At 41.6% G+C, this 27,064-nt stretch overlaps 1 protein-coding gene across 2 annotated transcripts in view; it reads left to right on the forward strand.

The window, feature by feature from the left end:
* The first annotated feature begins 6,549 nt into the window (after nt 1-6,549).
* The window catches only part of SPPL3 (signal peptide peptidase like 3), a 56,021-nt gene continuing 35,506 nt past the window's right edge, over nt 6,550-27,064 (forward strand). The window contains exon 1 of one of the 2 annotated variants that reach the window (XM_079322249.1): nt 6,550-6,905. In XM_079322249.1, the coding sequence (XP_079178375.1) occupies nt 6,883-6,905 (23 nt within the window). In that variant the 5' untranslated portion in view covers nt 6,550-6,882. The remainder of the gene's footprint in view (nt 6,906-27,064) is intronic. The other variant, XM_079322250.1, reaches the window with a different exon arrangement.

The raw sequence follows: 27,064 nt of genomic DNA on the forward strand, positions 1-27,064 counted from the left end.
CTCATGCGGGTGATTCCTTGGAGGATGTAAAGCTGTTGTCTCAATGGAAGCTCGCCAGGGGCAGCTGCCTGTGTCTATACACTCCCACCAAACGGAGCCTGGCAGGGCTATCCCCAGGCTGGGCAGTGTCCCAGGACAATGCTGCAGACGACCTTGGCCCCTGTTTTCCCTCGTGGGCACCGCTGGCCAAGCTCTCCTGCTCCTGAGTCAGCAGCTGCAGGGCAGAGCTCCAGCAGAGGGACCCTCCTCCCTGCAGGCACCGGGCGGCACTCTGTTAACTCTTGCCTTTTATTTCAGATCTGCGCCCAGAGCACCACGTCCCCTCCCTGCAGGGCGTTAGCAAAGCTCTAACGGATACGGACGACTTTGTGTGGCTGCAAAGGAGTAAGAGTTCCGAGCCCATGTGGAAACATTTATTGTAAGAAATTTTCATGTGAACATTAATGTAAGAAGACAACTTCAGCTTCTAAAGTTTTTTATTTGGGTCATAGTCCTAATAAAGAGTTGTACTGGTTTTGCACCCGTCACAAGACTGGTGAGCATTTTTTGGCATTGTACTGTTAGTGTGTTGATACAATTTCTATGCATTTCATTTGTTATTACAGTTTTCCTTTATCCCCACCTCTCAGGTAGACATGACATCAATAATGGCTGGTAACAGTAATTTTAAATTGTAATTATAGTATCCAACCATGACATACATTTCTGTGTGATGCGTCCTTATAATTCAAGGATTTTGCGGACAGACCCAACAGATTGTGCAGCTCTTGCAGTATGTGACAGAGGAGATGCTGTCATGCTGTGTTACTTATTTCTGCCTCTCTTTGGCATGGTCGTCTCTTTTACATAAAGCAAGGTGGAAAATATTGCCCCTGTTCTTGTTAAAAAGATTGTCCATATTCTGTTGGTATATAAACCTGTAGAATGATTCAGGGGTGATGGGGACACAGATCAGTAAATTTAAACAAAGAACAGCTATATTTGTCAATGGAAACTGTAAAGAGAAGAAAGCATAGCAACGAATTATGTCTATATTATGTGGTTTCAAGGATTCCCTATGCACCCAGAAGTCTTGATGCTGCTGCTTCTGCTTGCCTTGAAGACCTTCAGCTGTAGAAGCTTTTTTTGAAACCAGTGAACTTTGAAGTCTGTAAAACCAGAAATGCACATCTGTTTGTATGATAGGACCTCCCTGGTTGCTACAACTGGATGCCATGTGGAGACCACTTAGCTGAACAAGGAAACATTTCAAATACTGAGGAGGAGGTAAATATTCTCTACCACTTTATCCTGAAGGGCTTTTTATTTTTGTCTATTAGAACTGTCTATTTAAACTATAGGAGTCTGGACAATTAGCAGAAAAACGAAATAAACTTATCCACTTTGATCTTTCCATTCATTGGAACCTGCCAGGTTGTGTTAGTGAATAGCTCAGCCCCACTGAGTACTTCAGATTCCTCAGTGCAGGAGAATGGGTGAGTTTTTCAGGGTTTCTTAAATGTTTAAAATAGCTAGTGGTCAGACTGAAAGGGATTCCTGTTGTGAATTAGCCAGCATCCCTATTTTATAGTCTGGCACTAAGGATTGCAATATCATATTTCTCAGGCTATTACAAGTGTAGTTGTGAGGTGATGAGAGAACAGCAGAGGTCAAGGGTGGAAGGTGGATTATAGTTCTGTTGAAGGAAGAGCTCAGTTGCAGACTGCCATAATCAGACAATCCTCACTTAGCTGAACTGTCCTCAGGGATTATGCCTTGAGGATGAATATTTGAAATAAGGGGACTTGAGTTTCCAACACCCATTTTTATCTATTACCAGTGCTTACTATATGTTGATTTTCTTAATTGTAACCATTTCCCAGGCCATGACTTGATTCTCAAGTCACTCTGATTAATATGATCTCAGAAATTGTAATGGGAGAAACTTAAAGTTTGAGGACACCAAAAGATACTTTCTTGTTTTTCTCATGTTTGTGGTATTTGGGTTTGTATTAACTGTTCCAATGTATTCTCTTCTCCCCTGTATCTAATAAAGTAAGTGAATTACTTAACACTGAAAACACTGCATGAAAGTATGAATGGGTACACAATAGCAACATTATTCTTATTTTACATTTATTGGTCTGTATTCTGCTTATTGCAGTGGGGCAAACCCACAGTAAGGGACAGCAGAGTCCTGTGAACCTCATGGAAAACAGAATAGATTCCCAAACCCTCACTCCTATATCAACACCTTTTTTACCTCTGATGTTTTAATTTACTGAATTATATCTACTATGAAGTGTACTTGATGAAAAACACAGTAATTTGCTGGTACAAAGCTAGTGTACTGTGGCTTCAAGGAGAATACAGAGAAGGAAAAAAAGCCTAAATATATTTATGATAAAAGTGCTACTAGAGGGAGCCCATGTAGTTCCCTGAATAGGGTCGTAAAATTGCCACTGGCAAATGAAACATGGAGAAATGGTTCTTTTAATAATTCTTTACCATTTTACTGTTCTTCCTGCTGTGGCTGATAAATACTTTACTGGCCTGGATGACATTAACATAATCCCCTCCTTGAAATGTGTAAGCTATTATGATAATGTTCACCCTTATTTCTATTATTGGGGGAAAAGAAAGCTACATGAGTACCACAACTGATTATTATTTGTGCATTGGGAGCTTAGTCCCAAGAGGGAGACAGGAGTGTGAAAAATCTGAGATAATTGTCATTTGTATGTTGTTTTCATAGGGCTGGATTTCAGCTATTTGTGCAAACCCTGAGTATCTCAGTGGGGAAGAACTTGCTTGAATATATGGTTTTAATGTTTCAAATATATACCCATTTAGCTTCTAATGTAGTAGTCTTTGGGGTAAATATGAGATTATAATTGAAAACTGTGATTTTACCAAGAAAGAAGCTGGGTTTTTTCATTAGTGGGCTGGGCTGGATGCAGAACTTGGAGTTGTGATGTTGTAAATCCATGGGGCAAATGGGTTTAAATTGCAAATTTTCTCTACACATTCCTCTACCTGTATGTGGAAACAGGACTGTGTCCTCCTTCCCAGTCACTGTCATTTCCTCCCTGCACTTATTCCCTGTTTCTACCATCGGGCAGAGGGCAAGGGTGGAATCAGGAGCAGCTCTGGAGCTGGGTTATGAAGGAGTTTCCCACTAGGTGGTAGTGAAGAGAATCATGTCACACATGGTCATGCACGTTTTAATTAGGTTTATAAAGGGGAATCCCACAAGGATCTTACAAGCAAATAGCCTAGTCTATCTCCCAGCTGTACAGTCAGGAGTGGATCTCTTGAGTTTTCATTTTTTTTTCCTTCCTTTTCTGCTGATTTCCATGCTATTTGTTCCTTCCTACACAAAGCAGGGTTGACAACTCTACCTGTCATGTCCTTTCCTGAAGGGTGAAATGTCTACATGAAACTCCTCTGGTTCTTTCCACCTCCATTACAGCACAATCAAGACATGGTTAGCTAAATGTCATCTGCTGACATTTAAACAACTTGGAGGTGAAGACTCTTTGTAGCCAGTACTTTGATTTTTCTCTACCACACTTGCCTCTGGGAGCTGCCCTTCCAAAAACAAAAATAATTTTTAAAATGGTTTTGTTTGCTGCTAGTTCTGAAATACCTTGACAGGTCTAAGTAAAGCATCAGTCTACATCAAAGGTTCCAGGCAGAACAGGTATTTTGGGAGGACTTTGTAATGTCAGAGTAAACTGTCACTGAAATTCAGACTAAAGCTCTCTTGTAGGTCCAAAGACAGACTGTGCAAAAGATACGCTGAGAAAATTGTCTAAGGAATGCAAGCAGTGCTCCAGTTTGCAGTGAGAGCAGATGCTGGGTCTGCAAGGAGGAATAAATTTCTCCTGTGAAATCATCCCACTGCTATCCTGTAATGATAGAGCAAGCTTGCAAAATCATTTAATAGTCTAGTCACAAAGCCTGAGATGCTGGAAAGAAATTATACTTTAATTGCTCATCAGCTATAAATCATTTGTGCCAAATTAATGTTCTGGAAAATTTGCAAGACTGAGAAACTGGAAGCTATTTCAATATGAACACAAAGCAGGGATATTGTTTCATAGATACCAATATCAGTTTTACATCCTTATTCTCAGCAAAAAAAAAATTTAGGAAAGGCTCTTTAGTATCAAGACAAGGCTGAAGCCCTGATTTATCTTTCCCTGCATTGATTTAAAAGGACTGAGATGTTCTTTTTTCTTCTTACATTTACTCTGTTATAATCAATGAAAAGGGTAGCACAAACAGGTATTCCAGGCACTCAGGTTTGCACCACAGTAGAGTGAGGATTCAAAATTTCTTGTTCATTATCTAAGCATTTCTGCAGGTCTTTCTGCTGTGTTGAGGAGAGCAAAAACAGAGAACTTGACCATTGTGCAAATCCTACCCAGAGCCTGACATTATTTTTTTTTTTTTTTGAGACAGGGGATATGTGCATGTGGGAACACCAGAGTTTCCCCCCAAACTGACAGACTGGGCTGTGGATCCCAGAGCTCGAGTTCTGAGCGTGGCTCCTCCCTTCTCCTCTCACACCCACCAAAGCTCTCTGATCACCAAGATGGGCACAGGGACTGTGCACAGGGTGCAAGCCGAGGGCAGAGACCAAACAGGGGAGGAACTTTTTCCAGGTAGTCCAGCCTGAACTGGATGGGAGGAAAGTTTAGCATTCCTCACCCTCTCATCCTTCCAGCACACCCAGCTGCCATGACTGACCCCAGCAGGGATCCCGTGACCCAGTCAGGCATGGTACTTGGAGCATTTCCACCTCATGGCTGATAAATCCGATTCCCAAACAGATGTTAATAAGTGGGTAAAGTGCTGATTATGTCAGGAGCTCTAAGGTCATTCCTGTCCACGAGGCCAAAGGGCTGTGAAAATCACAGAGGATTTAGATGCTGAAGTGACACCACCCAAATCGCTTGTTTTGAAAGTATAAAGATACAGGGGGAGAAACCCTCAGAGTCCAGCACCATCTTAATAAAAGCCTTTTTTAACTGGAGCACAGAGATCCAGGGCATTCCCTCCACCAAGACCAAGTAAACCTGCCTTGCATATGCAGCATCTTCCTGCTGCAGCTCCCCAAAACTTCAGGTGGCTGCAACACTCTGCAGTTTCCTCTGTATTGACAAAGAAGCCGAGCCAGCAGGGATGAAGCAATCTGCCCAGGATTACACAGCCACTGGTGACACAACAAAGATGAACAGAGATGTTCCCTACTTTTAATCCTGTGTCATGACCACACACCGGCCTAAGGTTTTTCCATTTAAGAGAATAAATGAGATGGACAGCATGAGAATGGTTTATTCAATCCACAAATAGAAATAAACTCAAGTGGGCTCCAGATTTCAGAGGCATCTGGCATCGCTGTAGATGCAATGAGAATTTCCCAATGTCCCATTATTTTTTGGAAGATTTTAACAAAATTCTATAGAGGCACAGAATTTCTTCATACTTATTTTTAAAACAAATACCTATTTTTACCAGCCCCAGGCATTTGTTCTTCTATTTATATTTGATGCAGTTATGTCACCTCCAAGTGTATGTTCAAACTGGCTGTTCTTCCTCCCACACTGAAAGGGACAATGAGTGGGAATGCACAGCTGGACTGGAACAATTGATCCAAGCTCTGCACAGCCCCACTTGCACAAAACTGCTGCAAGTGAACTCCTAGGAGGTAAGGATTATTCACGTGAGCAAAATGCACCAGTTCTGCATTTGGCAGAATAATGAAGGGCTGAGGGTTTGGCAGCAGAAACCAGGGAGGAGAGAGACAAGACCAATATCAACGCAGCAGTTTCTCTGCCTAAGACTCGCACAGGTTTAATCTTGGGCTGGCGATAAAATGAAGCACATGATTTTCATTTGGTCAAAGTATCTGGAATATAATTTTCCTTCCTTAAAAAAACTACAACATTTTGAGCGTTTGATCCTATAGATTTTAATGAATTAACGCCGCAGTTACGAATTGTTTTATTTGAACGGTGCATTTACTACCCAACCCTCGTTCAAAGGAACCGCTTGCCACAGCGGCAGCGCAAACTCCTGGCAGTCACGGACTGCTGCGGGAAATCAACGGGAGCAGCCCCGGGCCGAGCCGAGCCGAGCCGGCCGCGCTCGCCCTCCCCCGGCAGCCGCCAGCCCGGGGCCGGTGCGGGAAAGGAAACGCCGGCTCCTCCCCGCAAGCCCCTAGCCCCAAAACCCACCCGCAGCTCGCGCTGCTTTTCTGCCGGAGGAAGCTCCGTCCGTCCCCGTCCCTCCCGCCGCCAGGCGCGGCCCCCGAGCGGCGCGGCTCCAGCGGGGCGAGCCCGCCCGCCCGCGGGGCTGATCCCGCGCAGTGGCGCGGCCGGGCCCGACAACCAGCGGCCGCCGCCGGCCGCGCCCCACAGCGCCTGCGCGCGGCCGCCGGCACGTGAAGGTGTTGTGGGCACGTGACCCCCGCGCGCCGCTCGGGCCCCGCCCCTCGGCGCGGCCCCGCCCCCGCCGTGCGCGAGCGCGGGCACGCGGCGCGGCCTGGCCCGGCCGCCCGGTGCCGCCGCCTCCCGCCCCCGCCCCGCCCCTCGCCGTCGCCGCCGCCGCCGCCGCCCCGCCGGCCATGAGGCCCCGCCGGCGCCCTAGCGCGGCCCCGCGTCGCGGCTGCTGAGCCTCCGCCCGCTCCGCCGCCACCATCGCCCTTCCCGCCCGCGCGGGGACCCCCCCTCGGCTCCCCTCCCTCCTCACAGCCGCCGCCATGTTGGGCCGGGAGCCGCAGCGGGGCCGCCACTGAGCCCCGGAGCCTGCGAGGAGGAGGCGGAGGAGGAGGCGGAGGAGGAGCCCGGGCCCGGCCGCCCCGCAGAGCCCAGCGCCGGCCGCCCAGCCGCAGCCATGGCGGAGCAGACCTACTCCTGGTGAGGCGCGGGGCCGCGGCCGCGGGGGGGTCCGGGGCGGCCGGGCCGGGCCGAGCGCGGCCCCACGCGGGGACGGTGTCCCGGGCGGGGGGGAGCGGCGGTGGGGGCCGCGGCGGGGCACGGAGGAGCTGAGGGGCTGCGGGCTCAGCACGGCTGAGGAGGAGGGATTAGGTCGGAGGGAGGAGGGACGGGGCGGCCGGGCTGTGCGGATCCCCCCGCCGGCAGCCGGGCAGGATCGCCGGCAGCGCCGGCCTGGCTGTCACCCCCCGTCCCGAGGGCTCCGGGGGCGCCGAGCTCGGCACGGCCGGCGCTGCGATCCGCCGGCATGGGCAGGGACAGCGGCTCGTTCACGGCTCTGAGGCTGCAGGTCACCTCTGCTAAAGGGAGATTTATGCCAGCGCAGGCTGCTAAGTCGGTGGCATGTGTGAGTGTTTTCACCTAGCGACAATAGGCTTGGTCTGTGTACAGGAAATAGAACGACGAGGAGCAGACCAGTTCCTGTGGAAAGACATGAAGTAAAGCAAATGAGAGGGCATTTTTTTCTGTGTCCTGACACTGTCTTGGGCCTAGCTGGCAGTGGATCAAAGAGATGGGGTGCAGTTTTCCCCCTATAAATCTGGGGGGTTTGTTCTGTTGTGGATCACAGACAAAATACCTCAAATAATTTACCTGTGCATCATCTGTATTGACCTGACCACTGCAGTACTTTATTGTCATATTCTCACTGCATTTTACATCCAGTGATGTCATTCAGAGTTGTTTCTTAGATTTTTTTGAAGAAAGTTACTTGTTTTGAAATAAGTCCCTTATTTAAAAAGGAGTTAAATCTTAGTTTTTGACCTTGGTGTGTGCTGAATGTGGAGAAGGGATTGAATGTGCAACAAATATCCCTATTCTGAATGATCCCATTACTTTTCAAAACTTGGAACCCAGTGGGGATTTCTGTTCTGCCACATGTTGAGACTTTGGCAGCCCCTTCTTCCCTCTCCTGTCTCTTCTCTGTCAAGAACCAATATTTGTGTCGGTCTTCTGCTTTTTAGATATTCTTATTTTGTGTCACAAACTCAGTTCAGACTGTGGTCTGGTCTGCTTTAAAACAGCAGTGAAAAACAACTCTTTTGACTGAAAAGATTGTTTACATATTGACACAGCAAATGAATATTGGTACAGATTTAGGCAGTTTAATGTAGTTCAGTTAAATGTGTCTCAGTGTGTTTTAATTGCAGAATGAAATTATAAATTCATAAACTCTGGGATTTCTGGAAGGAAATAAATGAAAGAAAATGTCAGTTATACATTATTTTGATGTTAACTCATTTGCTTCTTTGGATGAGTGTTTTTGCCATAGTAATAGTCTAAAGAGAGGATTTTTAACAGAGGCTGGGAGACGGATTTGCTCTTCTGTAGGTCATGTATTTTAGGGGAATGAAATTGTGATTTAAGGTGTTCACTGTATGCTAGGTGGATCTGAAGAGTGGAAGTTCTTACACGACTGAGATTTTAAGAGAATGAGGACATGATGCTTATGTTGTAAAACACTAATTTTATGTCTGTGTTCTCTGTGGTGTCCTCATGGATCTGAGGTTTCTGTCACTTTGCATTTTTACCTGTAATCGGCCTTGCCTGGGAGCTATGGGAGCAGTGGACAGAGCAAAATTCCAATTTCAGTCATGCTCTCATCTCTGTGGATATTTCATTACTTACACTTCTAAAAACAGTCTTGCCTTGGTTTATCACATTTGTGGTAATGCAGCTCAGCAGAAAATTAACCAATGCTGTAGCACTTTGAGGAAAACTGTGCCTTTTGTCACCTGAGGAGGGTGATGCTCATGTGCAGCAGAGCTGTGCCCAGGAGCTCAGTTTGGAAGTTGGCTGATCCCATGCTGTCCCTTTGCCAAACCTGGTCCTTTCTCTGTGTAGCAAAGGCAGCTCAGAACAGGTGTGTTGTGTGGTGCAGTGTTCACATACTTTCTTTCACATCTGAAAATACATGATCTGGCATTAAGAGAAATCCTTTCACACCCCTGTCTCTGCATGGATGTGAATTGGTTCCTGGCTGCTTCCCTTTTGTCCAGGTGCAGAAGGCTTGGTTACATCTTTTTGTCCCTGACTACCTGCCTTGTTGAACCACTGTAGCTTCATAAGGTATGATAAAGGCTTATTGTGGTTTTGATGTTTTGAAAAAATAAGTCTCAGTTGTGTTAAAAATACTTTGAGAAGAAGTACTTGTCAGCTGTGATTAGTGGACATGAGCACTGGCAAACATGAAAAATAGGGCTTATTTCAGCATCTGACAGTCTTGTTAATGATGTTTTCAACCAATGAGAACCAATTCTCATATTGCTCTATTTATTGTTTTGTAAATATGAATCTGAGATTTTAAAGTAGATTTATATATTGTTTTAATTTCCAAGTGAGCTGAATGCAGTTACTTTCTTTTATTAAGATACTGTAAGGAGAGACTTATACTTTTGCCCCATCTCATAGTTTTAAATTCATGAATTATATTTTGACACTGTTCTTGTAAGGTATTTCTTCTGACAACTTCTTTTTTTTTCTTCAGTAATACCCACACCTATAACCATATATACTTTTATTTAACTTTTTTTTTGGTGTCTTAAGTCATCTTTCAGAGCCAGTATTTCAGATAGGAGGTGTCTTATCCTGAAAAGAGTCTCTGCTGAGAATTTTGCTGGTGAAAAAGAATACTGTCATCCTGGAAAAACTAATTTTAATGTGAAGTGTGGGATAAGTCCCAGACGGAAATACTCTTTTAAAAATATGGGCTTTTTAGAAAGAAAGGGTGTTTGAATCAAATGCTTGTCAGTAGTGAGTAGAGAAACTTTCTTTTTCAAGTTCCTGCACTAATAGAAGGAAAGGAGAGCAGTGTATGATACTCCTGCATGGCAAAGTTGCTCATGATTTTGTAAATTAAATAAGAGCTAAAATTAGTTTTCTGCAAGTGGAATAGAATGGGAGAGGAAAGAGGTTTTTGAATACCCATTTTCCCCTCGCTTCCTGTCTGTGGTCCAGCAAGGAAGTGGAACTGGGTAGTGCCAAAAATTTCTGCTACAGCAGAGGAGAGAATAAGCATGAGCAGGGTAGTGTGTGTGTGTGTGAGAGAGAGAGATTAATAAATACCAAGAAATTTATCTTCAGGCACCAAGTTGTTGGAAGTGTGACAGCAGATGAGTATGGAAGCAGCAAGACCTGGATCATTACTTTGTGAAATACTTGGTCTGTCCTTAATGTCTAGTATTTTGTGGTGAATTTTTTGTACTGGAGCCTATTGAGAAGGCTCAGCACCATTGGTATCTTGTTTATCTTCAGTTAGTAGGTGTTTAGTGTTTTTCAAGGCCTGATGTAACACCCCCTCCCTTTTTACTGCTGCCCAGTCTGGCAATAGAGATTGCTTTGTTCTTTTTTTGCCCTTTGAATGCACAAAAGATTTTCACAGCTCTCTTCATTTGTGGGGAGCGAAGAAGGGGATTTCTACACCAAATTCGAATGTATTTTTAATATTTTCTTTCCAAGAGTGTTGCATAAGAGTAATATGGATTGCCTTGTGTGCGTGCCCTCTCAGGGTGGTGATTAGGAGTCTGACTGGGAGGGCAAGCTAAGAACAAAAAAGAAGGCACTGTGTTGAGTCATTAATCTTAAAAACAACTGAACTCCCTCTTAAATGTTATAATCAGTGGGATGATTCTTGTATTAGCCATCAAATGTTTCATGAGTGAAATGGTGATATATTTAGAAGCTTCTCTTCATAATGCAAAGGGTGTGGAAATTAAACCTAATGATGTGTCAGAGTAATCAATAAAACTACTGGGTTTTGGAATAAGTGTAAATGTACAGTGCTGTCTTTGCTCCTGGGAGAATTCAAATTGGTTGGTGTTAGAAGTCTTTCTGGATTCAGAGGTCTCAGAATTTGCTTTGATTGCAATTAAGCATTTAACATGCTGCTGCCATGAATTAAAATTCAGTTTCTTCAGAAGACTCAGGTGGTGCTTTCAAGTCTTAGTTGGCTGAATTAAATGTGTATGTGGGAGGGCAGGGAGTAAGAGGAGCTGCAGCTTGTTGGCAGAACTTGTCAAGTACAAGTAAAATAATTTTTTGCATTCAAAATTTTTTACTTGTTTGCTCAGATTAGGTTGGGAGACCTTAACTAGCTAATTAAGGTGTTTTGAGGATGGGAGGCAGTTTACAACAGAAAACAAATAATTCACCTGAATTTTTTAAATCCTGCACTTGATAGGCAACAGATTGCAAAGATGAAATTCTGTTGTGCTGCTGTCAAAAATCTGTCGTGAAATCCTGGCATGCAAATGTGGAGTTTGGCCCTTAATCTTACATTTTTCAGGAACCGAAATTACCGGCCACATTCCATTTTAAGGATTGTTAGGAGACTCCTGAGAACAAGGATGTCATTGTATGAATGTGTGTGAGTATCTGGCATGAGAAAAGTGACTTAAATCTCAGTAAATTTGAGAATATCAGGTTTAGAGTTCATATGTTTGTCTTTCAGGACCAGTCTCACTTCATTTGTTTGTTACCCTCCCTGGAGCTTTTGCTGTCTCTGGCTGTGTATCATGTAGACAGGGCACTGTCTACAGCACTGGGCTGAAAGACAAATAAGGCAAAGAGCATGGGATTAGTAGAAGTTTACAGTTACTTGAATGCACACGTGTATAGTGACAGATTAGCACAAAGAAAAAATCCTCCTGTCAATGTTTGCTAATTGTATTTACTAATATATTAATAATTCTTTAAGAAAAAAAATTAAAGTGAAGAACATAAATCAATATTCTCTTGGTGCTGGTATGCAGTACCTCTTTTAATTAAGATTTCTAACAGTTCTGCATTTAACCTTTGGTAACGTGGTAATAGAAGTTAATGGTTCCTTTAGTTTTACCCAGTGACTGGAGATCTTGGCCAAGATGCAGGAGATCAGTTCCATCCCCCAGGATTTCTGGCCTTGCATCTCTCACCTTCTAGGGGAGTGTTTTCATCACCAAACTATGTGTTATTCAGAGGTTGAGCTTTGTGTGTCCATTTCAATCTGTTTCACTTTGTATAGAATACTGTAAATATTTGCTGGGCCAGGAGGCAGGTATGCCTTTCTGCCTGGGATTGGCAGGGACCTGGATTCCTCTTCCACCTGGATAAAAACCTGGTTTGGGAGACTGAAGGGTCTTTACTTTGTGGGGGTAGTTCAGGCTACTTTTCTAGGGGTGAAGGGTTGAATTTCCATGAACAGAAGACTACCTGAATATGATTTCCTGTGTCACAGGTGTATGGATCCACCAATACTTGTTCTTGTGGTTTGTGTGAGATTTCATGGACCTGAGAGCATCTCTTTCTTCTGCTGAAGCCTAGGATCCAGCAAATAGCTTATATTGTGCACTTTGGGATTTTGGTACGAGTTAAGCAGCCTGATGCTGTTGGAATTTGAGGAATTTTATTGGGGACCACCAGACAAATTAATTGAGGATATTGAGTTCTTTTGAGACAAGTTGTGTTTTGGTGAGTATCACCGTTTTTAGTACTAAGTTCAGTTCCTGAAAACTCAATTTGTCACTGAAACACAATGCCAAAAAATGGGTACTTAGGAGAACTTCCTACAAAAAGTGCTTTGAAGAATGTGTGATGCTTTTTAAAATGCAATGATTTTTATTTCCTAAAATTTGAAAGAAGAGCAGAGCTGACTCTGGTCTTTTCCAGTATCTAGGTTATTTTATTTCATTATTTGTGTTATGTAATGTGTCACCACCCGTGCCATTGTCTTTATTGCCCTTTGACATTTTATGATAACTCTAAGCATTATAATATACTCTAAAAGCAAATAAATGTCACAAGTTGTTTAGTCAACAATCTGATTTGATTCTGTCGAGATACCAGGAAAGTTTCCACGAAGAACCAAGGGTGAAATTTGTAGAAAAAAGTTGTGCACATTTTCTTTGTGGTGCTACATTGTCTCGGTGTCAGTGATGAGGATTGAAATTTGCAGCGAGTCAGGCAGGGATGGGCGTGGTGAGGAGCGAAGCACAAGCTGGAGTGCGGCTGGACGGGATCCAGGCACTCAGCGCCACTCTGAAAGGTGATGATTTAATGAGATTAATGGAGCATATGTGTCATTGCAACACTTGCTGATCCCTTTCTCTTTAATTCTTCCAAGGATCCTTGTGTTGATGATCTGTTCTTCTAAATCTTTTGCTGTCTGTGTCTGAAATACCCTGATCTGCCAGGCCAGGGTTCTCCCCTCATGTGCTTCCCAGGAGCAGCTCAGCTCTCATGGTACATTAAGTGTCTCTCTGTCCACTAGAACCATTATGATGACATTATCCCAGAGCTCATTAATTGTGTAGCTGTGTTGCTGTCATCTTCATTATTAGATTCTGTTGAGTATTTCTTTTTAGGGCCAGCCCTTTGCCTCAGGTCTCAGATTCCCTTGGATAGTCTCCATATCTGTGTGTCGCATTAAGTGGTGTGGTGCAGACAGGGCTGTCAGAACGTCAGAAAGTTCTGCTGGCCTCTTGGAGGGATATTTTGTAACTGAAAACTAACCTTGTAAACATTGTTAATATCCTACAGCAACAAGGATTCAAAATGGTAAATGTATGAAATAACGCTGCAGTGAATTTTTTTTTAAGGATGTCAGAAAGGAGGTTCTTCAAAACTATCACTGCTAGTGTCATAAAGTAGGGGAGAGTGCACTAAGAAGATGATTGTGTACTGTACAGTGTTATCTTTACGATTCCTCCTTTATTACTGAAGTTGACAATGTAGTAGTTGGAGGGATAAAATTATATCTCAGAGTTTGTATATGGCAGCATTTTCCCTGACCAGTGGAATCTGCAGGGAAAATGACACTGACTCTCATTTTTTTCCTCCAGTGACTCCAGGTTTGGATGTTCTTCCTTTACTTCCTGTAGTTAGTTCATGGACTTTTGACCCAAAAAGTTATTTTCCCATGCGGGTGCGTATGTAGCCAAAGACTATGAAAGGATCCTCTTCCATTTTTGTGCCATAACCTTGTTCCTGCAGGTGCCTCCACAGCAAAGGTTGTGTGGGGGAAGCAGAAGGAGACCCAGGGGGTTCCACCCTCTGTTCATACACAGTCTAACTTTAGCCATGACTTGGCAAGCTTACCTTACCTATTTGAGAAATAGACTCAAATCTAGATTATTCTACAGTTCATCTAAAAGGGAAAAATAGTTCTGTGCAGCATTGACTACTGACAGTTAAAGCTAAGCGTGCTTCAGTTCTTTTAGTTGTACTCAGTGCTTCTCTGCCTGGTGATTTTGGATGTCCAAATTTCCTCCTTCCTTCCTACAGACTCTGCTGGTCTTTTTGATGGAAGTATCTTACAAAAGTCCTTTTGTTCATCTGATAACTAGCTAGCAGGTAACTTCTAGTAAATTTGCAGTGGTACATAATTTTAAGTATATTTCAAAGTATTTGAGAAATTTAGAGCTCAACATAAATGTTAAGAATTGATAGTGTTTTACTGAACCACAGGAGTCTGGGAGCCGTGGTTACACCATTTTCTCATGGCAGTAGTACTGCAAGTAGCAGCTTCATGTTAGAATAGCTAAAACTTGTACACATGGGTTCATGGTGCAATGTGGTTTCAGGTAGTACAAAAAATAATGAAGTGATCTCAGTATGTAAATTTGGTGCACGTCTCTCTACAGCAGTGACATTTCTGTACAGCACAGACAGTTTTGCTGAGGGGTTCTGTACATGGGTTAAGTTAGTAGCAAGTGTATATCCTCAGGATTTATTTTGATTTCAGTCATTACTGGCATAATAAGCCCAGCTGACTCCAGTTGAGGTAGCACAGCTTGGACAAGAACCAGCATTACGAAATATTGGAGCTCTGCAGTAGCACAATTAGCAGGACAGAGGTGAACACAGCAGCTGAATTATGGCTCCACTCAGTCTTAGTTCTGTGGCTCCTGGCCATCTGACATCCCTTCTCTAGTTGGATAGATAGCACAGGCTTAGAACTTGATTTAATTTTATCTGGGAACTTTGTAGAAATTCAACAGTGAATTCTGAGTAATTATTGTAGTATCAGCCAGCCCTTGGTGTAGATCTAGTGGATGTGTAAGACCAAAGCTCAGTGGTGAGTTGTTATATAAAGAAGTGATTTTACTGCTGCCATTTTCAGGTTACAGTTGTGGGTTTAGCTCACCATCATCTCTGTCAGACCCATTTGGCAAGATAAAATAGGTGTAGTGTGACTTAGACTTATTTAGTCAATGGGAAGTCCCTTCTCTAGGTCACTGTTAGCTAAAGGTGAGGTAGGTGAAATAGCAGGAGGCAAAGGAGCAAACAGAGCTGGCTTATGTGAATTTATGTAGCCTGTGTTGCAGACTGGGAAGGTGAGGTGTGTCTATCTTGCTTTCTAGGTTTGATGGTGCAAGGTCATTTTGGTCCTTTTTAGAAGTCCAGATTGATGGGCTGTGTGCTGGAGGAAAGATTATCTGCTCCCTGAACTCTCCTTGAGGTGGCTGATCCTGTACCTTCACTTAAATAGCTGCTCTGAGAAATTACCACAAAGGGCTAAAAGCTCTCATGGGAAACATTATGATCTCTGCAGGGTTTTGAAGATGAAGAGTAGAATCTAATTAAGCTTTATGTTGAAAATAGTTTAAAGAGTGCTTTTTTTCCCCTCAAGAAAAAGGAAACTTTAAAGCTAAATACTGAAGAGCTGAACTTTTTTTCCTTTCATTTTCTGCTAAGTTGACTACTTCTAAAGCAGATGCAGCTGTAAGCAGTTACGATGGTACAGAACAGAAAGAACCTCTTTATCATACTTAAGTGCCTTAAAAGAACCCCTATGTTAGTATTCCAGCTAGTTATCTTTCTCTTTAGTTTTTATGGTTTTGCAGATTAAAAAAAGCATGCCACCTTAAAGCTGAATCAAAAGATGAAAAGAGTCTGCCATAAACCAAAAATAATTCTCTGCAGGGGGCTTTACTGGAAAAAGTTTCATAAGATTTCCAAAACACCCTCTTTAAAGAATGCTCCTACTTTTTGTTGTCACAAGAAAAGCTTCTTAGCTATTTGGACAGGAGTTTATTGAAAGCACTCCCTGTCTGCTACCTGTTTTTCACACCTGACTCAGCTGCTGTAACCCTGGCACTTGGTTGTGTGAATGTTCTGTGCTTGTGCATGCAGTGATCAGGTCTTGGCCAGTCAAGCTCAGGACAACTCAAGACCCTTTTTTGGTTTTTTTTTTGGGGTTTATTTTTGGGTTTGCCTCTCACTAGGAGGTGGCAAAAGCAGGATGCCAGTTTTGATGGACAGTTTTTTGTATTTTCATGCCAGCTGAATCCCCTGGTGACTTGGTGCAGTTGTGAATAGTCATGTTCTTTTCAGAATCTCACCAGCCCTCATCTGACAACATGAAATTGTCTGAATACAGGGCCAGCATGATGAAAGCTGCTTAAATCTGGCTAGACAGACTGGCTGCTCCATAGCTTTGACTGACACAGGAGTGGACTTGGACCACTGTCACTGAAGAGTAAGAGTTGGGTGCTGATGGTGTTAACTCATTCTTTTGTGGAATGTTGATAAAATAATGTTCCATTCTACCCAGGCATGTGGTGATAAAGTATGTAATCCTGTCCTGTGTGGGTAAAGCAACTCATCAGTAGCACTCAGAGCTGTTCTTTCTGACAAGGTCATCTTGGTCAATTTGACTTGGGTTCTGCCTTGTTTGTAAGGCATGACTGTTAAATGCTTTGATTAAACTATTAGTTGTTAGTTTTATTTTTTTTATCTGACTTCTGAATACATTGCTAAAAAGAGTTTGGATTTCTGTGCATGTAATCAATAAATACCTGTCTAAGTGTCAGAGGTATGAGGTGTGGTTTTGGTTTGGCTTTTTAAGTCAACAGTAGAGTCAATACAGGTGAGAAAGCATCCTGTTTTCTGATTTCTGTGATAAAAACAACCAACCTCTTTCATACCAGAGAGCTTCCTATGTCTTGATAACTTAAAAAATTATTAGTATCACGGTATTCTGCATATTTGTAACTTAAGTCCAAGAATTGCTGTGGAAATGAAACCTCCAGATAAGACTTTTTTTAATACATTGGGATGGAAGAATGTGTTTTGGGAAGCAATGTAGTGTTCAGATCAGTATCTTCCATGTGTGAGGGGACTCTGCAATGTCTTTGTACATTTTGGGTAAGTGCTCTTCCAGCAGTTAGGCCAGCTGCATTTTTGAACCTGTGTAATATACAAAGTGATGATTCCTCAATTAGGGAAAAGATAATGGTCTTTGCTATGGTATCTTTCTGGGACCTGTTCTAGTAGTCCCTGCATGTATGCATATGTTTAACTTTTGTCCCATTCATTGTCAAAAACACCTGTATCTCACAGATAAACCAGTTGTATGGTTCTAGTACAAGTATTCCTGCTCTTTCTTGGACTGTTTTTCTTCAGTTGTTGCATTTGCTTTATGAGGAGGCAGTGACTTAGCAAGGAGATGGGATTTGCAGCACATTCTGCTGTCAGAGTTCTGCTCTGCATGACCAACTCTGTCACTTACAAAAGAAATGTTATAAATGTGAATGTGAATAAACCCTTCTTCTATTAGTCCTTCACTGCAGTGAGTATTATACTCCAGATAGTTAGAACAAGGTTAGATGGAATAATTTTTCTACTGATGGTGTTTTGAGACTGACCAAGTCCAGAACTGGGCACAAACTCTGTAGTGGTCTAGGGCAGGTTGGTCTCCTGGAGTGCAGCTTTGACAAGAACCCTGGGATGCCTGTGCAAGATAAGGAGCAGGGCTAGAGTGAGAGAGGGCCTGGGGATAAAGGATGGGGCTGGTAAAGGTAAAGAAGTTAAGCAGGAATTTGCACAGACTGTCTTTAGGTAATACTTTGAAGAGCAAGTTAGGCCACTCAAGTATCATCTGTGTGTCTGGAGTGAAACTGTACATATTAGGGAGGATCAGCTTCATCTTCTGGTTTTGGCTTCTGGATGAGTGCAAGTGAGGAAATACAGCATCAAGTAGTGGTATTCCTTTGTGTGCTTATTAGGAAACCTGCTGTACTTTGTGTGTTCTTTGTGGTGCTTTAGATGGAGATACATACTTTGGTCCAAACTGTTTTGGTTTAGTCTGTTACCCGCCTCTCTGCATCCCATAAGAAGTCAGATTGCAGATCTAGTAAGATTTGTTGTCATAAATATTGAAGTAATCCTTTTGCACAGTGTGTTGTTCCCTGTCCAAGCAAATCTGCCAAAACTATTACACGTTTGTCTTACAGAGCATTACAATGAGATTTTCAAGGTGAAGCCATTCATGAGGTCCTCAGAGGCAGCACAGCTTGTCCTGTGTCTGGTCTGGGTTATTTGTGCTGCTCACATGGGGCAGTGGCAGTGGCTGAGCAGTGGCTTCAGTTCCCACCTTGGCAGGTGCCAGACAGGCTGAGCGCTGGGGCCCTGCAAGGTCTGTGCTGGTCAGGCTGGGCTGGGACAGTCTGAGCACAGCACTGCTGTGGGCTCTTGGCACAGTAGTGCAGCCAACAAGAATTGCCCTCTGTATCCTGAGAGTCCTTCCTTTCTGCCACATAATAACGTGTTTTCTTTTGTCCTTTTTTTGACTGCTTGCTGGCACCATGACAACCTTCATATTCTGTGTATGATGGAACACTGTCAATAAATATGCCCTGATGATGTGCCTGTCTCAGCTGCACTTTAGATGAACTTAGCCCTGGATCTGCAGCACATTCAGATTCTTGGGTAATGTGGCTGTTAGAGGACCAAGAGAAGGGTGGAGTTGGGCAATTGGTTGTGTAGAGTTTTTATCTTGAGCAACCTTATTCAGAAAAATGCCTCTTCTGGACTTGGATGGCTGACAGTGGCTGGGATGAGGCTGAATTGCATTAGTAGAAGACAGGCTATGTTTTCTTATGTTAAAGACTCAATTGTCTGGAACCTGGTTCAAATAGCCTACTGCTCCAGTTCTGGAAGGCATTAATACAGCTCCCTTTTGTTAGGGTAAAGTGTGAAAATTTGTTATCCCTTGTTACTAATAGTAGCCCTTATTTTGCTGATTGTAGTTCAGGTATTGGAAGTTTTTTGTAATGGAATTTTTCAGTGCTGTTAGGAAACTGGCTGCTGAATGTCCTGTATCTCAGTACTGCATAGGAAATGGATAGCTTTGGATGAGCAGGATTCTAGGACTCCATGACAATCTATTTATAGTGTCTATATGACTAATTTGGAAAGGCTGCAGTGCTATAGTCTTTCCAAATTTGTTGAAGTGAGATCGCAGAATCTCCTGACCCCTCTGGACACTGAACAATGCCCCAAATCATCCAAGGAGATCCAACTTATCCTTCATTTCTGTGGCTGTTAATTCTTGTGCTGACATTTTGTACAGAGAGGGGAACAAAGGAAATAATTTTAAAATTATTGTAGGAATGATGTAAATTCATGGATCTTTGCTGGTGGTGGTGCCTTATCAGGGGAGTGATGTCCTGTACTTTTCTGTGCAAGCACTGGAAACTGAAGCAAGTATTTAGATTTTCTTATAGACACCTGAGGACAGTAACTCTGCAAAATGCTCAATTAATAGAAATTCATAGTGCTCTTATTTTGGAAACAAAAGTTGCTTTGACTAGTAGATGTTTTGTAGCTAAAAGTGTCTTGGGTATATATGTTGAGATATTTTTAGTAATCAATGCTGAGTGGATGTTTTCTTGATGATTTTAGGAGAATTTTTAGCATGTTGTAACTAGGCCTTGTGTTTTGCTTTTAAAAAAAATCTTTCTAAACTTAAGGATATGCCACCCACCCATTTCTGGTACAAGGCAAGTGGGCTAAGTCCAAATGGTGATAAAAATCCCACACCATTCTAACTTCAATTTTCTTCACTGAAGCAATCTTCTTTCAAGTTGCTTTGTAAGATGTTAATGTATCTGAAGTTGCTTTGGATTTTGCAATTAGGGAATTGACCAAACTGAGGGTTCCATTCTTTCCAAGAGGAAAGATCCCATGATTGTGAAGGTGTGCTGGGTGAGGCTGAGGGAAGGTGGTGTGTTCTGGTTGCTGTGTGGTTCTGAATTCCTCTTGAAGTGTTGCTCTGGTTTAGATCAGTGACAGACCCTCCTTGCTTCCAGCCAATCTGTGCTTTTCCTGCTGAAAAGTTAGGAAAAATCTCTTAAGCAGAAAATGTAAAGAAAACGGCTGAGAAACCCTTTCTGTCAGTATGTTGGTTGGATTTAAAACCTGTATTGTTGTTTTCATGACATTAAGAGAGAATTGGAAGTCCATGATACCAGCAGAGTTTAGTGGCAGGGTAATCAGTCACCTGCTTTGGTTATTAACTAGTCTTGGGTTCTATACCAGGTGTAATTCCCACACTAAGGCACATTACAGTCAGAATGGAAATGAGGAGCTGGTGTGTGTTCTGTTTGGTGGAATGGCTTCTATACTTCGGGGCATTTGCTTGGGCTTCTGGCTTTTTGTTGTGTTTCTTTCTTTTAGCAATTGGTAATTGTTTAACCCCTTGAAAGAAAACAATTGCTACTAAATGGGTTATGCTGTGGCATCAGGAGTCTGTAATCAACTGCTACAGACTCTGCTGCTTTGCCACAATTTGCATGTGATGATTGCCTGAACTTTTTTAGGAGCTAGCTTGGACTTTTCCAGCCTTAGTTACATTTCTTATAGCTCACCATGAGCAGCATCACAAAATTCATGAACCTGTATTGTATTGTGTTTTGTAAAGAAATCTTTTACTTGTGCAATAGTCTGGCTTTGAATGTGTTAGAGATGCTTATATTTTTATTTGTCTTTTCCTAATAATGTCTCAAGAGGTGCATCTCCAGTCAGTGTCTGGTTTGAACTTTCAGGAAAATTATTATTCTCTGCTTTGAATATCTCCCTATTACCATGGCAAATAATTCATGCTGCTGATTAAGACACAGACTTGCACAGAAAGATGGGCAGGGAAGGGATACAGCTTACTGATGCTCACAATTTATTTGTCTTATAGAACAGTTACTGCCATGGTTTACCAGTGAAGATCTGAGACTTCCTGATTCTCCTGAAGGGAGGAGGGAAGAGCCAGATGTGTTTTGTCTGGTTAGGAGCAACACTGTGCCCCAGCTAGATTTGTGTTCCACAAGAGAGAAACACATTGAGAGAGAACCCTTCTGCTCAGTACTGAGGGCTTGAAACTGGGAGGGCCGTGGGTTCCCTGAAGAACTGATGAGTGGCAGTTTCATATTGAGCAGTTTCTTACACGGGTCTTGCAAACACAAAGGAGACTCTTTTGTAACTGTGAAATGAACGGGAAGCCATTGCACAATCTGGCAAGTGAGTAATAAATCCAGCAGACTATTTTGGTGTTGGTTGGAGTTCAAAGAGAAATGAGGAGGCTTAATTAAGGTGTGTGTTAAACACTGGGGAAGTATCAATGCTGAAGAAAGCTGATGGCAGTGTCTCTGTTGTCCACATGCAATAGTGGAGACTCTGAAAGTAAGAATTCTGTGCCATGTTGTGACTCTGTATCCTAAGCCAGATGCTATTTCTGCTCTTTTTTCTTTTCCTGTTGTTATAGGTAAGATGAATTAAATTCCATCTTGTCTGAAATTTGATGAGTAATTTGTATACTTTCTTCTCTCTTCGAAAACATTTATTACTAAATCTTCTTTGATAGAAAGATGAAAATCATCAGCCTTCCCAATGGCATTGTGGTAGTTCATACTGCACTGTGTCTGGAACTGGATTGTACTGCCATTGCACACTTACTGCAGAAAATCAAATGCCTAATATTGAAAAAGAATGTTTTTCTAGTCTTTCTTCTTAATAAAAGATAATGTTTTCCTTTGTAAGGGACTATGTGATTAGATGTTTATCCTCTGTTCCCAGGAGAGCAGACATTATGGTTCATATTTTCTGTTTTGTGAAAGAAGATTTCATATAGCTGACTACATCTCTGGAATCTATGTCATTCTCCCCCTAAAATGAACTGAAAGCAAATTGGCTTTCTGAAACATGAAAGAAGCCTAGAGCAAACTCTTTGTCATCACATTCCTGGTCAAATTCAGCATTTGCCTTCCACAGAGTTTCTAATATTTAGTAATGTCTGTGGTTTCCCATGGGGTTGCTTCGGTGAACATAATAAGTGAGAGCTGTTGACAGAGAAGAGAATGAAGACTTTATCATGAGCTGAATTGAGCAAAAACTCGTGAGGGTTGCTAGCATGTTTTTCATGTAGCTTTTTAAAATCATACTACTTTGAATCCAGTGTTTCTTTCCTTTGCAATTAGTTATTAATCAGAGACAGAAAATACCAACTATTATACAAAACTTACATAAATTATTTGAATTCTTACTGGTATATACCAGAAATACATCAAAAATTACAGGGTGATTATGCAGATCATCTAGATGTTAAACTTCAGCTCTAGGACTGCATGAATGCCTGCAGGGAATGCAGAGAGCAGAGGACACTGTGAGCCCTGGGCAGAAGTGTGTCCTTCACTGGCTGCACAGGAGCTGGGCTTGGAGGTGAGGGGCTTCAGGGGCCCAGGAATACCCTGTGTGCATTTCACTGAACATCACAAATGTACAGAAAGCACAGAAGTTCCAAAAAAAGGGAACTGTTCCAATCTACCTCCTGAGGTGCCAGCAAGTCCTGGTTGCTGACTGAGAACTTGGCTCTGACTTACAGAAATGCAACCTCAACATTTCCTGCAGCATTTCTAATGAATGAGAGCCCTTGCCTTGAGAGGTGTGTGGTTCTTGATGTGTTTTGTACTTTTAGAACTGGTTTGGGGTTGAAAATGTGTTTTCCAAGAGTTAGACTGTTATATTTGAAAGAAATTTCGAAGGATATTGGAGAAAAATATTTGGACAAACTAGTGTTCAGTCCTGAGTAAAAAAAAAGTTCATATTGAAGTAAAGTTATCTTCATATTTTCATCCACAAATCATATCTTGTCACCTTTTTGTCACATTTTTCTCTCTTTCTTGTATTAAAACATTTCCCAAGTTTGTTCATTTTGCATAATTATTTGCCTTTCCTTGCATTTCAAATACTTTGATTTAGAACTGTCTTAAAATGCAGACAACAAAACAGGCAGAGAAAATGTCTGAAACTTTGGGCTGTGGTGGTTTTTGTTGTTGTGCTTAATCCTGTGCAACACAAGTTGCAGTTGCTCATGCATAAAATCTTCACTCAAAAAGTCTCCCCAATGCCAAACAGTGATGAGATAGTGTTTTAAAAACAGCTTAAATTTAAGTTAGCTACATCCTCATGGTGCTTCACTTCTTAAACAAAAGTAGTTTTCAAATAAAACATTAATAATGATTAAGGGATATTTTTTAATTTTAAATTTTGTTCATTCTATACAATCAAATCTGAATAATGTTATGAAAGTGAAATAGCATTTTAATACTATTTTGGTCTCAAAATTGCATATTATATATAGGTACAGGAATCACTGTGTGAGACAAACTCACTGTGAATTGTGTCTAAATTTAGTATGTGTCTTCAACAATCAACCAAAAATTCTAATGTTCATATCAGTTTTGTCATCTTGCTACTACATTTTCCTGAGTTGAACTTTTGTTGGAGTGAGTTTGTGTTCTAGTTCTGATGTGAGTGCTTTTGCCTGAAGGCTGCTCTGGAATTTTGACTGTTCAAAGGGTGAACTTGGTTATTTTTAGGAAGGTTAAACATCTGGCTGTTCACTACAGAACCTTTTCCAAGAAAGCATTTTGTTTCTGAGCAAGAAATATCAGCAGAAATATAGATGCAGCACCACAGAGTGTAATCTCTGTCTTCCCAGGGCACTCGGGTATTTTCAGACTGGGCTGTTGCTTAAAGTACCTCTGGGATTACAGAAGGATATTGGGAGGATTTACTCTGTAGTATTTTTGTAGGTGGCTTTGAGACTTTGGAATCCAGAGCAGGGATGAAACCAAGCAGAGGTGCCAAATAAGGAGTGGGTATGGGGGACATAAGGATTATATTTGAAATGTTTCTAAGACTCCAGGTGTTTGCATTCTGGCTAAAAAGAACATTGATTGAGATCGTTGATTGGAGAAAATTGTTCTCTATCAGTGTTAAACAGTTTTCTTGATTCAGAAATTTTAAAAATGGTGCAGGTATGATACAGTATTTAGAGTAAAAATTTAAGTTGTATGTAATGATTTGAAGTCTTTCCCATATATGTTGTATGTGTGTGGGAAAAAAACCCTCGAGGTAAGCTATGAAAGGTAAATGAATCAAAACTGAAATAATTTCAAAAAGAGGTTGACTTCTCTTGTATATGAGATGTCTTACACCCTTGATTATACACAATACTGCTTTTGAAATGGATCCTGCCTGCCTAGTTTGGACCTTGAATGGCTTGATCAAAAATCTTATGAAAATGTGCTAATGTGTTATGAAAATGTTCATTGTTGAAACATTGCATTTCCAGCTCAGGATTACTTTTCTCCCATTGCAGTTTCCAGGTGCTGTTTAGAGAACTGTGACATCCCCTTTTTATTTTCTCAGTACAGTTTGAGTGTCCTTAGCTCTAAACTCTTCTTCCCCTTAAGCAGGAAAACCAGATTTTCAAATGTTCGTTGCTATTCCAGTTTTCTAATATTGTTGACAAAATGGTAAATCTACTTCTGCTGGGAGGCAATTTTTAAAACTAATTGATACAGAGGTGTTTTATGTTACCCCTTGAGGATATCAAAACTCTTGTGTGTACATGCTGAAAAAGTTCTCTCTGCAGTTATGTATTTGTTTGTGTGATAAGAGATTGCTCCTCCCCACAAATAGAGTTTGATTTCAGTTGTTTGAATGTTGATAGTGGGAGACTGTTGCCAGTAGAAAAGACTGTTTTGTTTATTTGAAGAGCTTAAATCCGGTCACTCACTTTGATTTGTGTTTTGTTACTCACTACATACATTACATGAAAATGTGAATTGAAACAGATGGTGAAGGATCAGCATTTAGGCTTCCAGCATGTAAAATTTCCTGGAAAGCTGAGTCTTCTACTATGGCATCAGCAGCCTGTGTTCAAAACCACATCGTGTTTGTTTTATAGTAGCTCCTGGATGCCAGGCATATATTAAGTTGTTCTGAGCCTGCTGCTGCATGGACATCTCTATTGAGCTCAGCAGTTCTGTGTTTTTCCTAAAAGAATTGAGCTGTAAATTCCCTAATCCCTGGGGAAATTATTTTAAGTTAATGTCAAAATTGGAGACCTTTGCTTCTATGGGTTCAGGATTCATACTAAAGTGTCTGTTTGCACTTTTCAAAGCTATTCTGTTAAAGATGTGAAGAACAGAAGTTAACCTGGCTTGCATTTATGTGTTTTCCTTTCTATCTGTGCGGTTGGAAGTGTCATGATTTTTACTAATTCCTGAAAAATCTGATGTGGCTGCTCCTGTGTTAGGTCTAGACTGGTGTTTTGTCTGGGTTCAGTTTATGCTGATAAAGATGTAATCTGACTCTGCTGTGACATTTAATGAATATTGAAGGACTTCTTTTTAGAAGTGGATGTGTGCTCTGCTGTGTTGCAGTTTCTCTAGCCTAAAACACACATTGAAGGAGCTTGAATTAATGAAATGTGTATTTAGAATGACTGGTGCAAATTAGTGGATCACCTGAAACAGGAGAAAACTTACTTTCCTGTATAATGTTATCTCAGTGCCTTTACCTAGAAATTTGCTTTTTAAAAGGCAAACATTTTGTCTAGTAAAAATAGTATTTTGGTTTTGTTTGGGATTTCTAGTAGTTTTGGAACCTGGTTATCCCTGAGCTTGCAGAATATTGCAAACTGTCCCTGTTGTATTGTCTGATGCTGGATCTGGGGTATATGTTTCAGTTCTGTGTTTGTATAAGGACAATGATACATAATGAAATGACATTATCTCTGATAAAACTAGTTCAGTTTTCAAGTTTCAAGTAGATGTAATGTGATGCTGGTCAAATGGAGATTTCATTTGGTCCTGTACATGAAGATTCCTGTACATCAGTTTGTCCAAAAAGTTTATGTGATGCAATATTGAAGACCTGACAGCTGCTGTTAAGAAAATTTGCTGTTAATAAGCATTTCAGTGTTTGGAGGCTCAGCTCAGCGTGTGAAGTGCCTCTAATAATCTCTGAACATTATCATTTAATTAAACCTCTACTTTAGAATAAGTGAGTACAAAAGAGCAGTAGGACATGTTCTCCTTCTTTTTCTTGTTTCTCAAGACTGAAAAGAGCATCCTGGGTAATACATTTGGAACTGGTCCACTTGGTTTTTGTCTTCTTTGGGTTTTGGTGTCCCCTCCCCCAGTAAAGCACAGTGGGTGAAACTTTGAAGAAGTGCCACTTCTTGAGTTGTAACTAGTATTCCTGTGACTATAGAGATGATAATTGGAAAAAGAAAATGGATCAGTTTACAGTTTGGTGTTGGGAAAGAGTGTAAGTTCCCCTATTGTGATTAGGGGAATTTAGGTCATTTTAATCTCATAGTTCTAAGACTTGGTGTTTCCTTTTGCCTGTGAGCTGACTTCTCTCCTTACTGTGTATTTTTCTAGACTAAATAAACTCAGTTCCTATCTCTCCAACTCATCTTAGAAACTCTTCTGTGCACTCATCCCAGTGACAGGCTAATAATTCTGCTCACACTAAAGGTGAATTCATACCCGAGCCTGCCTTCCCCCTCAGCAGTCCTCTCTCCTTTCTGTGCTGGATGGATTGTGACTCAAAAAAATGAAAATTAGAGGAACACCTCAGGAAAAAAAGCATCTATCCAAAGTACTGGCTTTACTAGGCTCACTAGTATGGGGAGATGATAGTGCTCATAATGTAAAACCCTAATTGACTTCTGTAGTAAATCATATGCAGTTTTAACAAGTTAATTGCATTTGAGTCTGTTTATGTGCCATGCTAACAGTTGAAGCTGAAGTTCTGTTTCCTGCTTCATGATACCCTGAGTCACCCAGCCTTTGGCACAGATACCTTGCATTGATTACCTGTATTTGTGTGTAGTGTCTCATCTTGGTACTTTATGCTCAGAAATGTTCTTCCTCCAATAAACACACATTTGCTTGTTTGGGTTTTCCTTCTGTGCTAAGTAAAATAGTAATTTCTTCCCATTGATTAAGAAACTTTGTGGAGTGTGAGTTTGTTCT

This window comes from Erithacus rubecula, assembly GCF_903797595.1.
Source record: "Erithacus rubecula genome assembly, chromosome: 19".
Classification (NCBI taxonomy): Eukaryota; Metazoa; Chordata; class Aves; order Passeriformes; family Muscicapidae; genus Erithacus; species Erithacus rubecula.